Genomic DNA, 17,414 nt, shown 5'->3' on the forward strand with positions numbered 1-17,414 from the left:
ATTGTGGTGGTCCTGAAAAAGTGGATACCACTTCTGGAGAACGCACTAGGTCTGCTCATCGGGAAGACTGATTGTGCAGCTCATTGGAAATAAAAAAAAATATTCATATATATATATGTTATTTTTTTCTAACAATTGATTGCATACCGAATGTGAAATAAATGAGTTATATTTTAAATGCTTAATTAATAATTTTAAAATATGTCTCATGTTATTTTTTTTAAACATAAACTATTCAAAATGCTTCTGATTCTGAGAATATCATGAACAGTGCGCAAAATGAATGGACCGCTCGGAATTACCTTTGATTTAATGATCGAATCTAAAAGTATTAGAACTCATTCTTAATAATTCGTAGAGGCGACCTCAAATATGCTTATTAATTAGGGAAAACGATATTTTAAATTTGGAAATCAGATACGAAAAAGTACTTTCGCTGAATAAACTTTCCTTTGTTTACGAATTCGGATTTCTGACCAGCAAAATATAGAATGTAACCGCTATCTGTGGAATACGATCCCCACAGTTTGGTCAGGAAAGCGATCCAAAGTTTGGAGCTACAAATGTTAATTTTACTTTTTACGTTTTTCACCATATTTTTGAGCGAATTGAAAAATTTTTTCGCATAGTTAATAAATTCGTTTATACAAAGATAATTCCATGCAAAAAATTAATTTTAGTAATTATTTATTATTTTTCATTATTTTTTATCATTTTATTAAATAATAGTCGAAAAAATTTGAATTGTAAAGTATACATTTTCGAAAATAATTTAAAACTTTGTAATTTTGAATAAAACAATTTGAGCTAAGTTGGTTGAATAATTCTTTAGAAATGGAATTTTAAAGAAGTCGAATGTTCAAAATATGATTTTTAGGAACTATTAAACAGAGTTTTCTAAAATTTTGTATTTTGACATGTTCTTAAAATTATGTAAAAAATTGTATGCCTTACAATTCAAAATATTTTCGTCTTTTATTTCATAAAATATTAAAAAATTATAATTTCACTAAATTTTTTTAACTTTGGATAATTGAATTTTAAGATTGAGTGCAATATTTTTTTAATTCGCTTAAAAAGTTCTCAAGATATGGTGAAATACGCAAAAAATAAAATTAGCTTTAAGGGATCCTAACTTCTTATCGCTATCTTGACCAAATGATTGGGACTATGCCCTCTATATATTGGGGATCAGAAATCTTAATTCGTCGAAAAAAGGAATATATTCATAGAAAGTTTATGTCGTCTGATTCCTTAACTTAAAATATCGTCTGGGCTAATTAATTAGCATATTTAAAGTCTCCCTCTCACACCATTAAGATTGAATCCTAGAACGTGAAGATTCAGTCATTGGTCCGTTTTCATTTTGCGAACGGTATATTCAGAATTCATTTACTTATTCAAAATTTTAAGTATAATTTTTAATTTTCAAATATTTTTAATTAAATATGAATCTTATATTATTTTTAAAACCATTTTTCTAATAGACACTTAATTTTAAGAAATGTTATAACTAAATTTTCTTGGAAATGACTCACATATATCTCTGCATGCGGTTTTGACAGTGATTATAGGATTTTTTAGATGCTAAATCTGAGGAAGAAAAATACTTAAATAAATTTTTAGGAATTTCTGTATGTCATTTGTATAAATTTAGCGTATTTACATACAAAAAGTTTTCACTTTCACTCATTAAATTCAGAACTATAAAAACTGACAAAAGTGACTAATTCTTGTGAGCGGAAAATGGTGTATTTACCTTCTTCGGCTTCGCAATGTAAGGAAAGACGAGATCCTTCGTCATATGGTCCAGCCAAGTTTTTAAGTTTTTGACCTCTGTCATCCATTATTACAACTGTTTGGGGAGGTACTGCAAAAACGATTTTCATAAGTACAATCTTCATCATTATGCTAGATGAAATCTCCGTTTAATGTATCATAGTTTTAATATATTTAAATTGCATGAATCAAACCGAACTTTTCTGAGAAAAGTATTTTTTTAGTGCCTATTCTAATAATTTTCTAACTCAAATTTATTAGGAGCAGAATTCTAAACTTATTAAGTAAATCAGTAAACATTTGCATGAATATCTAACATTATTACTAATAATCAATACAATAAAATTGATGGTTAAGTCAACTAAGGTTTAAGTATGGTTTTTTAGAGTAATAATTAAAATACTGATAATTACGTTTTTTTGATAGATTTCAATTAAGTTCATTGTCAAGTTAGAAAGAAAAAATTATTTCTATACGATGAGTGGTAAGCTACACCTCTTTTTGACAAATACGCAGTTATATTTAACAAAAAATAATTAGTATAATATTAGTAGTAATAATAATATTAATAGTAGTATGATATTAACATTAATAGTTGCATACTATTAATATTAATTGTAACATTAATAGTAATGAAAAATACTTATATTTATTTGCAATGAAATAAGGTATAAACAAATGTTTACTTTAAATAAACACTGAAATGACAGGAATCATTAAATTAATTTACGTAAGTGTAAAGTTTGCAAAGCGTTTAACATATACTAAAATCATTTTTTCCCTAAAATGTCACACTGAATTTAAAAGAAAGGATTTCATTTTTTTATCAGTGAGAAGTTTCTTATTTTGAATCCATGTTCTTTTACTTTTAAGTTACATATAAATTGATGTTTGGGTAAACAACAAATGATAACATTACTACATATTATAACTGAAAAAAAGGTAGCAAAGAATTCAGGATAAAGATTTTTTCTACCCTTGAAAGAATTATTATTCTTGGTTGAAAGACTGATACCGAAGCTGGATAGTGTACTTAAGGTTTATGTATATTCTTTTTAGAGTAATAAATAAAATACTGATAATTACTCATTTCCGATAGATTTAAATTAAGTTTATTGTCATATTAGAAATAAAAAAACAATTTCGATACGGTGTGAAGTGAACTACATATTTTTTTGACAAGTACGCAGCAATAGTTCAAAGAAATAATAATGAAAATTACTGATATTTATTTTAAGTGGAATAAGTTATAAATAAATGCTTACTTTAAATAAACACTAAAAAAACAGGAAGCATTAAATTTATTTTCATAAGTGTAAAGTTTGTAAATCGTTTAACAAGTACTGAAATCCTTTTCTCGTTAAAATGTCACATCGGATTTGTAAGAAAGGATTTCATTTTTTTATCAGTGTGAAGTTTCTTATTTCAAATCCTTGTCCTTTTACTTTCAAGTTACATAAAAAATTTGATGTTTGGGTAAATAACAAATGATAACATTACCAGATATGATAACTCAAAACAAAGGTAACAAAGAATTCTGGATAAAGATTTTTTCTTCGCCTGAAAGAATTCTTATACTTGGTTGAAAGACTGATACCGAAGATGGATAGTGTACTTAAAAGATTTGCGAGAACATTTTTTGGGGAAAAAAGTAATACCGAAAAGGGTTTCTTGCTTCTCTGTAGATTTGTCAGTTAAAAAACGAAAAGCAATAATGCATCTAGGGAGATTGATCGGCTTAATACTTAGCAAAATTTAAAGAATTACTTTCCTTTTTTAGGCTTAAGAACATTTATTCTGACAAATTTCGAAAATAAAACCTGAGTTTTTAAAGCTGTGAACATAAATACTTTTTAATCGAACATTTTCCAAGCCTTTAGATAAATATAATTTGTAACACTTTAAAATACATTTATGCTACATATTATTTGTTTTCGTTATTTTTCTCTCATATTTTGCTGTTACTTTAGCAGAGTCAAATAAACCATGCTATAACAGTGTATTAAATAATATTGTTTGATTTATGGCTAAATCATAAGCAAGTTGCTAAATAAAGTGACGTAATTGAAAAAAAAATCAAAACAAGTATAAATTACGAATGAATTATTAAGTCTTAAAAAGATATTAAGGAATGCATAGTATGCTTGATGATAATACACAAAAAGGCGTTTTGTATTTGAATGCATAGTACGTATAGTTGGCAATAGAATTGCATAACACGCATAGTTAGCATACAGAAACGTGTAGTGCTATCTTAATGATACAACAGCCTGACATCAAGAAGATTTTGAATCAAATGTTGGTCATTTAACGGTTGTCTCTTGGTTTCCTACATTTCATCAATATCAACATTATGTCTGGAATCATTAATGTAAGAAAATCTTCCGCACTCTATTAGAAATAGTTATCAGCCTTTTCGTTATATATAAAACTTGTTTAAAACATTCTTCAAAAAATATCGTATGGATATTTGAATTCCAATTAAAATGCGTCGGTAAACGATATAAAATGGTAAAAATAAAAATTTGTAAATTTTATTCTTTTTATACTGGGTGATTGTCTCTATTTAACTGCACCTCGTACATGTTATGAGAAAAAAATATGTTCAAAATTACCAGAATTTGGTAGAAATTAATATGGTATTTTAAAAGTACTCCATATTATTAGAGAGATTTTGTATAGGATTATAGTTCTCCTAACTCCAACGTCAACGCTATTTGAGTTTCACAAGTTATGTGAGAAAATTTCCCTACAAATCGCTGCGTCTTCAAAGTCTTAGAGAATAAAATTAGTGTTATGGTTGAAGAAAGTCAAACGCTATGGTGAAGCTTCCAGTTCAGATTTCTTTCTTTTTCCCCTCACACAGTGGCAAAATTCTGGTAAAATTATAGTACTGTAATGACATTTATAGTTAAAAAAAACATATTTTTTGCTAATAAATTTAAAATGTGCCATATTTATACCATATGGTAACGGATTACCCGAAATTCTGGTTATCAAAATTAGAGTTCTTATTATCGCCCATTTAATAAAAAGTACAAAACTGAAAAGTAAATTTAACCGAGTGAAAGATTTTTATAGCATGATCTAATGTATCATAATAAAATTTCCAAATTTTATAACATATGCAAATTTTTATCACATATTATAAAACCGTATTTTAATTTTAGTATTCACAAAATCATTACAGAAGCACTTCGCTCAAAATTACCGAAGCCAGAGCTTTTTAGTTAGCCATAAAGCCAGAAACACGATTAAGTTGGCCATATTCTGCTAGTTTTGATCATGCATTTTTCCAATGTACTATAAGTTGCCGTTCGTTTTTTTTTATAATCAATGAAAGCAACACTAAGAAATTGCAATTACCTATTATATTAAGCTTTACTATCCTGGTATCAATCCTTGATCTTTTATATTCTATTCGACATTTATATATTCCTTCATCATCAACATGTGTCGGTTTAATTTTTAAGGTCGGTGGATATTCGCTAGTATCAAAATAAGATCTATCTTTAAGTGCTTTTGCAGGAAAATGCTTTGCTTGCTCCGGATGACCTTTTCGAAAATCCAAAGTGTAGATGGGTGATTTTGAGCCTTCTCGAAACCACAGGATCAGGGATATCAACTCTGGATCTTTGGGAATTGCAATGTTACATGGAAGACTTGCCTCACCTCCAGATACAGCTAAGAATTCTCGAATAGGTACTGAAAAAGAATATTAAAGTTCTGAGTTTGAATGGAAAAAAAATTATATTTTTTGTAATTCTATAATAAATATATAATATATACAACATAGAGAATATACGTAAGTCATACGATAGTTGATTTTTAAAAAAGAAATTCTGATTACATAGGATCAAAGTTTCAAGTCTGTTAAAATTATAGTCTTCATCGGATAAAATATGGATTTCAAAATATATGATAAAACATATATTTTGAAATCCATATTGTACTTTAAAGCTAATTAATAAAAATGCTCAACAATCTATTTAGCGTTTCTGCAAGTTTTCAATCGGTAGTGCTTCACGCTGTCGTGCCACAGGTCCCTGGTTCGATGCTTGGGCCGGGAAAGTATGACTCAGCCTTTCATCCCTTCAGTGGGTCGATAAATGAGTACCAAGCATGCTTGGGAACTAAACACTGGGGACTCCGCGTTCGGCTGAACACCTGACCGGAACATCTGCTCCTGCACCCCAGAGCCCAAGGTCAAGAAAGCTGTGATGGGCACAGTAGGCCTTGGCCCTCTATGGGCTGTCGCGCCGCTGAGTTCAGTTTACAAGCGTTCAATGCGCTATCCTACATTTTTTTTGGTGGAAAAGAAATTATCAAAGAAATTATCAATTATCAATTATCATATTATTATTCAAAGAAATTATCTAAATATCTGTCTATATTTACTTACGTTATTCTCAAAAAGGTATTGAAAATATAGTTCTCTTATCATGTTTAATATCTATCTCTTACCATTTGTAATCTTATTGTCCTAGAGTCTAAAGATTTACTTTTACATTTTAAACTAATCGAATGAAACTAAAAGGACTATTTGACACGCTTCTATTATCATAAATGCCGAAGTCTTTTTTTTAAGAAATGAGTCATGCTGATTTCACATCTTTTAAAATTGTGATTAAAATCCGTATTCTTGTTGTTTAATTATTCATTTAAGTAATAGAGCTAATTAATAAAATAAAGTGTACAGACATTGAGATGATAAAAGTCATGGGATAGTAATAAGCAACTATAAAGATGACAGTAGTTTCACATATAGAATGCAATTATGTATAATGCACTGCTTGACTTTTATTTATTTTCAAGTTATTCATCTGAGAATGTTTCTGATGTAATTATGACTACCTGACAAGAATTAACGGACTTTGAAAGTCAGATGACCGTCGGAGCTTGAGGCATGAGACATTCTCTTCTGTAATTTGTGAATTACTTCAACATTTCTATATTTACAGGGTTAAGAATGGGCCGAGGATGCCTATTATCAGGCATAACCCCTCACCCTGGACAACGTAGTAGCCGACCATCTGCACTTAATGATCGAGATTGCCGAGGTGAGCGCAAAACTGTCAGTGTTAATAGACAAATATTGAGTAAAATAACCGAAAGTGTCAATACGGGTCGCAAAACACACATGTCCGTTACAGGACTTTTTGTCAAAATTTGCTGTAATGGGATATGGCAGTAGAAGATCAACTCAAGTGCTTTAACTATTAGCACGACATCACGTCATGCGCCTCCCCTGGAGTCATTGCCATATTAGTTGGACCCTAGACGACTGGAAATGCTGTAGCTTGATCAGATGAGTAACGGTTTCAGCTGGTCAAAGTTGATGGCAGAGTTCACACATGTGTGGCATGAAACCATGGACCTAAGTTGTCGAATACTGTCAATCTGTAACTAGTACTGTCTAAGTACTGGGAAATCTGGTAGTGGCTCCATAGTGTTGTCTGTTGATTTTTCCTGGCATGAACTAGGTTTTATAGTCCGATTGCACCAATCATTGATTGGAAATTGTGGTGGTTAGTTACTAGGAGACCACTTGCAGCGAATCATGAACTTCGTGTATCTAAACAACGATGGAATAGTTATGGATGTCGCCTTAATTGTTTACGACTTGTTGGAGAATATTCCAGACAGTGCCAGCTAATGATTTGGCCACCTAGATCAACTGGCATGAAACTCTCCGAATATTTATGGGGTATAATCAAGAGGTCTGTTCATGTGCAAAATCCTACACTCTAGAACACTTTTCCAATTATGGACAACTATTGAGGTAGAATATTCCTGAAAAAAAGAATTTCAACTAATTGTTAAGTCCATGACGCGTTGAATTGCTGCACTTCGTAGAGCGAGAGGAGATCCGACACAATATAAAAAGTATCCTACAACTTTAATCACTTCAGTGTATAAAGCTTATTAAAGCACCATGAAACATTTATACAAAATAAAATAAAATATTAGTTTCTTTTTATTTTATTTAGAAGAAATAAAAATGAATTCTACCCACGGTATTCTAGTCGCTAATTAATTGAATAAATCTCCCCACTTCAGAATAACAGTGAGCGTTACAGATAATTAAAAATTACTGTTCTGGTAAAGATGATGCCCTCACTTAAATTTAATAACTACTAACAGAGGAAAATTAAGCGCGCATTCTGATACTTATAAGCTGCGATAAGTTGAACTATTTATACTAATTTTTATTTAAAAAGACTCTTTACTGTATCTGAAAATCAAATTGATTTCGAAGGGAGCTTCTTACTAAAATATGAGTAACTATGCCTAATTTTTCACAGTAAAATGGCCAGTCATGACGCCTTCCAGTTTCATATAAGTGAAATTAATAAAAAATAAAGGCTAACTGTAATTAAAAAAAATTAATATTCGGTCTCTCATGTATTAGCCCATTTTTAAAGAAATTTAACACGAGAACAGTTAGTTTAAAAAATTTTAACTTTGCAGTAATAAATAAAAAAATAAAAATAACATAATGTTTTGTCTTTAGCGGATACATCTGCTTCTGTAAGGATTTACTAGTGACTACTGTGGTTCTTTGTAGTATTAAAGTAGTAAAAATAATAAACCTAAACATTAAATTTATAAATGCTAGGTTGCTAAAAAAAATAAACAACAATTTCAGTTAAAACATTAGCATTTGCACTGTATTGAAAATAATATTAAAATATTTGAATTTTATGAAAATAATCGAAAGTTACCCAATCAGTTTGTACATCGCAATTTAATGTGAAGAAGAATTAGAATAGTCAGTATTTCTAATTTATAAGAAAATTTCAAGAACAAATTTCTCATAAATGAATAATATTCATTTTAGGTAAACTTTGCTACATAATCTACGTATAATAAACAGGATTTTTAAATTAAAATTGGAAAAATTTAAATTATATCAAGTTTGTTATACGAAATTCTCTAACTTAGAGTTTCACCTAAACAACTTCATTGAAGTTTCACGTGACATTAAACTCTTACCTCGTTTGAATTATAGTCTTTACGTGATTCTATTTTCTTTACTAATGGGAACTCCTTCTTTTATTTCCTTTGACAAGTTTTATAAGGAAAATATAAGTTATTGCATATATTACGAATCTCAGAAATTTAGTGGGAAATTCTGAACTGGATTAAAAGTACTAGATTAAAATGTAGGCATTTATATAATATATGAAGAAAAATAATCATTAAGCACGCACAACGGAATATTTCTCTGCTTTGCATGATTATTAAGAACGTGACTTGGTTTGAAATTAAAGTAATCTCTTGATTCACGATACGAGTGAAAATAATAGGCACAATTTTAATCCACTATTCTATAGAAATATTCTTATTTGGTACTTTTCCTGATATAATTTTTTGAATCATAAATTAATTTATATTAAAAATAAACTAAGCATTAAAAGTTTCTACACGTTTTTAAAATTTGTTTAGTTTAGCTCAATTTGTTTAATAATTAAATTTAATCATTTTAGAACCTAAGAAATTGAAAAATCTTAAAACTAAATATTTAATTAATGCACCATGCTCGAAATTACTTTTCGAACGATACTGTAAGTTTATGTGTTATGAATTTGTATGTTTATACAGCGCAATAATAATATAAATAAGTGGAAATAAATTTAAATAATGGTAATATTAAATCAAATTATCCAATCTTAACGAAAATTCTAATCAATGCAGTACACAAATATACTTAAAAAAATACAATATATATATATATATATATATATATATATATATATATATATATATATATATATATATATATATATATATATATATAAACTCATGTTTGTGAAAATTGCAACACCATGAGGGACTTACGCGAGTGAGTTGAAATTTTCAGGAAATGCAAAGTAGAGCATAATATGCAATTGATTAGAATTTCAGACCCGTAGTGCATGTGTATGCTGAGCAGCTCCCTCTGAACGGCGGATGGATCCGAATAAATAGACAGCTGTAGCGAGGCGTGTATGGTTATTGGTGGTTATCTATTAGTGGTAAACGCTAGCTCAGACGTTATTTATGCATCTTCGACGAAAGAGAGTTCAGATTTCAAGAACTTACGGAGTTTGAAAGGGGGAGAATCATCGGCCTTCGTAAAGCTGGATTGTCTTATAGTGCAGTAGCCACTCGTGTGCAGCGTAACAGCAGCACAGTGATGCGTGTTTGGAAGCAGTGGACGGACGAGTGTCAGACAACTCGGAAATCCAGCAGTGGACCCCGAAATGTCACGTCAGCTCACGATGATAGACACCTGGTCCGCATAGCGCTGACATATCGTACGGCTCCCTCTAGACAACTGGCAGCACAGTGATCAATAGCTACAGGTGTTTCATTGTGTGCTTCGTCAATTCGTAGACGTCAACTGCAGCGTGGATTGCGAGCAAGGACTCCTTTATACAGGATCACCATCACGCTAAGCCATAGCCGCCTGCGGCTACAATGTGCCAATCAGCATAGGGACTGGCGTGCTGATTGGCAGCGTGTCGTGTTTTCTGACGAATCCCGCTTTAATTTGTGGTACCATGATGGCCGCATTCGTGTCAGACGCTATGCCGGTGAACGCCACCTTCCGGAGTGCATTATCGAACTCCAATTGCATATCATGGACGATCTCAATTGCTACGAATTGTGGGCAATCTGCCCGCCTCATACTGCTAGGTTTGTTCAATCCTTCCTTGCATTGCGGCAGGTACAGCTTCTTCCTTGGCCTGCGTGTTCCCCAGATATGTCACCGATTGAACATGTGTGTCATTTCGTTGGTCGGTGCCTCTCTCGTGATCCTCGTCCGGTAGCTTCTACAGACGAACTTTGGGTACGCATACAAACTATATGGAATGCTCTTCCTCAGACAGACATTCAAAATTTGCAAGACTCCATGCCACGTCTCGTAGCAGCGCTTATTGCGGTGCGTGGTGGCTACGCAAAATACTGATTTCGATCTCTTGTTTTTGCTTGTTTGATTTGAAAGTTTAATCATTTATTTGTACCACTACCACTCAACTGTTTATTAAATTTCATTCAATTATGACGATTCCTTCATGGTGTTGCACTTTTCACAAACATGGGTTTACATATGTAATCCGTAAAACAAAAAATTTTGTTGTTGCACGCTCCCATTGGCCAGCAGTGCTAGACCAGCTTCATGACGTTGTACACCCTCAAAAAATCCAACACCGTTAATGGATCATCTAATAAATCCTATTTGGTGAGCCCTAAATATAATAAGAATATATAATATCTTCATCTGCTCACACGATTATATTTGCAGAACGGATTTTCTTTATAATATTGCTACAATATAACCAGAGAAATATCTATCGTTACATTGGTGAGAGAAGCACTCAAAAGAGAAATTGAAACAAAATAGAACCCAATAAGTAAACAATGTTTATCACGTAAAAACAGAAAACAAAATGTAGAGAAAAGGCAGAACAAAGCACTAAACGAAATATATAAAGCAAATAGCGAATTCAAATGAATTTACATGTACGGGAAACTTACAAGAATGATTCTAAATATTTTTCAAATAAGATTGCCAGATTACAAAATATGAAAACAAAAGCGGAAATGGAGCTAAAAGCGTAAATCGAGTGAGTTTGTTTTATGACGAGTTCCTATTGCAGTACTGAAGCACTTTTAATTTGTTAGTTACCAAGGATTAGCCCGAAGATAAATGTGAGCAAGGTAACGTTATTATGCTGGATAATTTTTAAAAAAATTTAGTTAATAAGGTTGATATTTAATTATACAATTTAATGATTCTAGAAAATTAAAATTTATTTAAAAATGGATAATTGCTCCCTCTGCCCAGATTTTTAGCCACGGATTTGCCTGAATTGGGTATGCTCATGGTAAAATTATACAATAGCAAACTAACTTTATAATTAACTTTTCCATTGTAAAAATAATTATTAAAAAGTCACAAATTAATCAGATTTTCTCAATAATCAGAATTGCAATTAAGGATATTCTTAAAATCATAGTAAGAACTCAAAAGGACATATTTTAGTTTCGAAAGGGGAATCAAAAGTCGCAATGAAATTAATTTAATTTTTTATTTAATTCTAAAATCAGTTGATTATTAGTGATAATCCAGGAAAAACCTTTTTAATAATATTGTTACTTACAATTACATTAACTTATTATGAAATTCATTATTATAAGCATTACCATACCAAAACTTTCATTAACTAATGCGTTTTTCTTAAAAAAATTTGAAATAAAATACTGACTACACTGAAAAACAAAAGTTTCAAGAATTACGAGAAGTTTTAATTTGTAACCACGATAATTTTAAAAGCTTATTTGATTTTTGAAATTATATATAAGGAAGAAGAATGAAACATTTTCTAAGGAGAATTAGACAATAACAAAGTTTGAGTGCAAGTAATTCAAACGTAACCAATAAGAACTTTCAACCTTTGTTTACATTTGTATGAATTTATAAAATAAACATTAATTCTTAATAATTGTAGTGTAATGCTCTGTTTCATTATTTAAAATGTTTAGTAGTCATAAAAGTGATTGGAGAATTCTAAATAATAAAATATAAACTGCTGTTTGTAGAAAATGCAACGCCATGAAAGAATCATCAGAATCAAATGAAATTTAATGCAGAAACGACTTGTACTGATACAAATAAATGATGAAATTTTCAAAACAAAAGAAACAAATTAAGCGTCCGAAATCAGTATTTGGTGCAGCCACCACGCGCTGCAATATGTGCTGCTATACGACGTGGCATGGAGTCAAACAGATGTTGAATATCTGCTTGAGGAAGAGAATTCCATATCGCTTGTATGCGCAACCAAAGTTCGTCTTTGGAAACTGCAGGACGCGGATCACGAGTGAGACGCCGACCAACCATATCCCACACGTGCTCAATAGGCGACATATCCGGCGAATAAGCAGGCCAAGGAAGAAGTTGCATGCGTTGTGCTGAACAGAAGTCTCTAACAGTCCGCGCAACATGTGGGCGTGCATTATCCTGCTGAAAGATAGCTCCAGGGATGCCTTGAAGGAAAGGAACGACTTCGGGCTGTAGCACTTCACGGACGTATCTGTTGCTATTGAGATTACCCTCAATTCGTATCAAATTGGATCGTCCATGATACGAAATCGCACCCCAGACCATAACTCCGGGTGTTCGACCACTATGTCGTTCAATAATACACTCAGGAAGGCAGCGTTGACCGGCATAACGTCTAACACGAACACGGCCATCATGGGTCCACAAATTGAAGCGTGATTCATCTGAAAAGACAACTTGGTGCCAATCAGCTCGCCAGTCTCTGTGCTCAAGAGCCCACTGCCGACGCAGCCGTCGATGATCCGCCGTGAGGGGAATCCTGTATAATGGCACCCTTGCACGCAATCCACGGCGCAGCAGACGACGACGAATTGACGAAGCCGACAATTGTACACCTGTAGCAGTAGACCAATGTGCTGCCAGCTGCCTGGAGGAAGCTGTGCGATCATTCACCGCCATGCGGAGCAGGTGTCGATCATCGCGCTCTGACGTCACCTTCTCTCGTCCAGTGCCTGTTTTTCGAGTTGTTCGGTGCTCGTCGGTCCACTGCTTCCAAACTCGCATCACTGTGGAACTGTTCCGCTGCATACGAGCTGCTATTGCGCGATAGGAAAATCCTCCTTCTCGAAGGCCGATTATCCTCCCTCGTTCAAACTCCGTAAGTTGCTTGAATTTCTTATTCTTCCGTCGTGGAGGCATACTCAGGTCTCACTAAACGTTTGCCACTAACAAATAATCATAGACTATTTTCAACGTCCCGCTACAGCACTTTATTTATACGCTTTCAGCATCAATTCAGAGGGCGCTGCGCGCGCCACGCACGCGCGATGGCTCTGAAACTTTATTAATTTGCATAATATCCTATAATTGACATTTGCTGCGAATTTCATTTGATTCTGATGATTCCTTCATGGTGTTGCATTTTCTACAAACAGCAGTTTATTATGATATATATATATATATATATATATATATATATATATATATATATATATATATATATATGTATTTTAAATAAGATCTTGTTATCAAAATCGCAAGCATTCGCTGAAAATGTTTTAAGAATTAATATGAAATACTTTTATCTAACCAAACTACATTGAAACAAGAAAGTAAGATAAAATAAAATCGCGTTTTTTCAAGAACCAAATAGAAGAAATCTCTGTTTTTCAGGCTGAAAAACAGGCGAATAGGGACATGGAGGCAGTTTTGGTGTTGACAAAAGTTTATTATCAAAGTTAAGCACAATTTTTTTCCCCTTATTTTTGCGTGAGGCAAAAACACTACTATTTTCTTTATTTTAGTTCACTACAAGAGAAACGTAATTTATAAAATTTCTTTTTTATTTTATTATTTTCTTCTTTTTAGTTGGTTAATTTTACTTGCTTCGGTAGTCGAAAGGAAATTTTAATTGGTAATATGGTGGCATAATATTTTGTTGTCCACTTATGAAAAAATTGTAACAAGTGTTGAATTAGTAGAACTTCAGTTGAAACTAACTCCATATAGATATTGAAATAGGAATTTTGATGTACAATAAATTATTTTTAGCGCCGACCAGGTGGCCGAGTGGTTAGTGTGTCTGACTGCGGAGCTATTGGCTACGGGTTCGAATCCTGCTCAGGGCATGGATGTTTCTTTCTCTCTCTGTGCACTATGTCCTTTCCTCTTTGTGAGAATGTGTAAATGTGACCCGCCCTATAAATGGGTTTGTGGTTGTGTGACGTGAGCGACGCTGCTCCACCACCATGGCTTCGCCACAGGTGCCTACTGGGTAACGAGAAAAGAGTAGCAGTTCTGGCATTTCTGTGCCAATGAGACAAACCCCAAGTGCCCGCCATTAAAAAAAAATATTTTTAGCGTTAAATAGACGACAAAGTTTATTCAGGAAAAAGACCGAAATTTGTACTGTGTTGAACCGCAGAACCTTGGTTAAGCATTTTAACATTTTACAGAACAGTCGACACTTCTTTTTAAAATAATTTGTGCTTGGAAACAATCTGGCAATACAATAAATTCTGCTTGCAGCTGTTAGTAAACGATTGAAAGTAGCTTTGCAGTGACGTCAAAGGGTCAAGTTAGACTTTGAGCAATTTAGCAAGCCTAGAATTGGTCGAAAATTTGATAATGTTAAATGCTGATTTTTTTTTCAAATAAAAAAAAAAGATTTACGTATCATTCAGCACATAGCTCTAGCAAATTGGAAATTTCTCAGAATGAGCGTCAGTAGGATTATCCCAAAACAGTAATTAAAAAATGGTAGGCACATGTTTTGTATTTCTGAAAATTTGAGTTGCCTAACATCTCCTCATTGATCGGAATTTCAAATAACATTTCCTGATATTTTCATTGATTTTCCGATTAACTGACAATAAACTATGTCATAATCAATCAGGAAGAAAATATAATCAAAATCTGGTATTTTTAATTAATTATCAATTAACCTATATAATTTATTTATTATAATTTTTTTTTCACTTTTACCAACAAAAGCAAATCTAATGCAGGCTCAGGAGAACGAAACATTTTCTCAAATGTTTCCACTCACTTGTTTTAACTCACCCCCACCCCTATTCTCTCCACCCTGTCACTTCTTCAAGAAAACTAAATTTTTCATCAGTAAAGTTTTCGAAAGTTTTCTGTTCCTAAGAATTTTCAGACATGCTTAATAATTCAAGTGGGTATTATGGAGTTTGTAAGCACTCTCAAAAGCTCTAGTCAACATTTCGATGCTTTAATAATCGATTTTGGTTTTAGCGAAACTGACAACTCCCCACAGTTTGCAAAAAAAATTCGAAACCAAATAATTATTTATTTATTTTCTTTCTTAACTATTTTTTTTAAAATTGCATGATACACAGCAAAAAGCATTTTTTTATATGTTCATAAACAAATAATGAGTTTTGGATTTTAAAGAAATAATTCTGAAAAAAAAAATGACAATGCACTGAACTAAATATCATATAAGCATTCTAAAAATCCCATAACAGCTTGTTGTAAATATTTATCCTAGTACTGCTGGTAACTTTTATATTAATCTGAAGGTTTTCTGTCTCTCACTGATTTCATAAATTCAAGAATAGCAAAATAACTTTTTAGTTTTAAATTAAACTCTTCTTCGGTAAAATTATTCCTGAGACAAAACTATGTCTTTGAAAAAACAAAGATTTTAAAGAACAAGATTTTTAATCGAAATTCTAATAACAGAAAGGATTGAAAAAATTTCCTTCAATTTGAGCTTTTATGGGAATTAATCATAGAGATGCTTTGAAATATTGTATGCACAGAACACAGGGGAAAATTCTTAACTGTAAAGTGTATTCATACAAAAATGAAACATACATTTTTGAGTGATGAAACAAATTTATGCATAGAATTATTTTTATTTATTATCCAAATAAGTATAAGGTGGATTTTTTTGCAAGGAAAATAAAAGAAAGGTCAAAACTACCATAGTATGGTAAAAAAAGCTCGGTACTTTAAACAGAAGCGTTTTTGTAATTATTATTTTAGAAAACTAACAAAAAATATAAATTTATAAAGTGTTATAAGAATTAGGTAATATTATCATAATACCTTAGAGCATGGCGTAAAAACCATTGATTCAGTTACATTTACTTGTCAACTTTGTCTTATCTACCAAATGTGTGGTAATAAGAGCTATAATTTTGCAAACCTGAATTTCCTATAAACGGTTACCATGCGAACCGAAAAATTATTTAAATACGGTATACTTTGATTTTGAATGCAAGAGACTTATGATATATTTGGAGAGTTAGGAGTAGTGCTTTAAATCATGACAGCTGAGAAAACAACCGGTGTGAACACGCTGGAAGTGCACCATACATCTATTGTGACTGAAAATACCTGTCGCTGTAGTGTAGAAGTTTGGAGAGAGGGATATCAGCTCTGGCGTTTTCTACGTCATCTGACCAGGGTCTGAATTATGAGTCTTTCAAACATGGCCTTTAAAATAGTTAGCCCTGAAAAATGGGACTAGGGGCTTTTTCATTGTTGGATGGCGTGTGTGTCATTACTATATAATAAGGCAGTTTCATCCACATTATTTCCTCTGTGTAAATAATGCATACGTTGTGATCTAATGTTATTTTATTTAATTTTAGAATGGTGTTGAACAGCTATCTTATTTTTGAATTAGGGACTATCTATGTTTTTAACTTCGTAGCCTTTTTATTTAATACTCAAACCAGCATACAAGGTATTTACTGAAACATACATTGGGACAATTTAACCATCTTTGAGGACATTTTGGTGGAATTAACATACATTTGCATTCATGAAAAGTAAAACCGCGAAATTCTTTTATGATTAGCACTACGGTGAGAAGATTTTAACATCATTTGCATTAACAAATGTTGAGCAATTTCTTATGATCCCTCAAAATTTTTCTTATATTAATTTTGCTCTTTTGAGCATATTATTTTTTTAAAATTTTTTTAATGTTATTTTTTAAAATATAGTGAAGCCTTTCTGGAGTGAAAACTCTCAAATCCACAGCAAAATGGACGTTAATGGAGTTTGTTCGTCCTTAGGGGTTACCTTCATCGATTTCAATATGATA

The 17,414-nt window shown here is 31.9% G+C and overlaps 1 protein-coding gene across 1 annotated transcript in view; it reads right to left on the reverse strand.

The window, feature by feature from the left end:
• The window catches only part of LOC107452856 (nephrin), a 61,795-nt gene that overhangs the window by 24,089 nt on the left and 20,292 nt on the right, over window positions 1–17,414 (reverse strand). The window contains exons 2-3 of the mRNA XM_016069478.4: window positions 5,146–5,484; window positions 1,760–1,870 (exon numbers count right to left, since the gene is read on the reverse strand). Coding sequence (XP_015924964.2) covers window positions 1,760–1,870; window positions 5,146–5,484 — 450 coding nt within the window. The remainder of the gene's footprint in view (window positions 1–1,759; window positions 1,871–5,145; window positions 5,485–17,414) is intronic.

This window comes from Parasteatoda tepidariorum, chromosome 6 (assembly GCF_982258835.1).
Source record: "Parasteatoda tepidariorum strain Cologne lab strain chromosome 6, Ptep-v5.0, whole genome shotgun sequence".
Classification (NCBI taxonomy): Eukaryota; Metazoa; Arthropoda; class Arachnida; order Araneae; family Theridiidae; genus Parasteatoda; species Parasteatoda tepidariorum.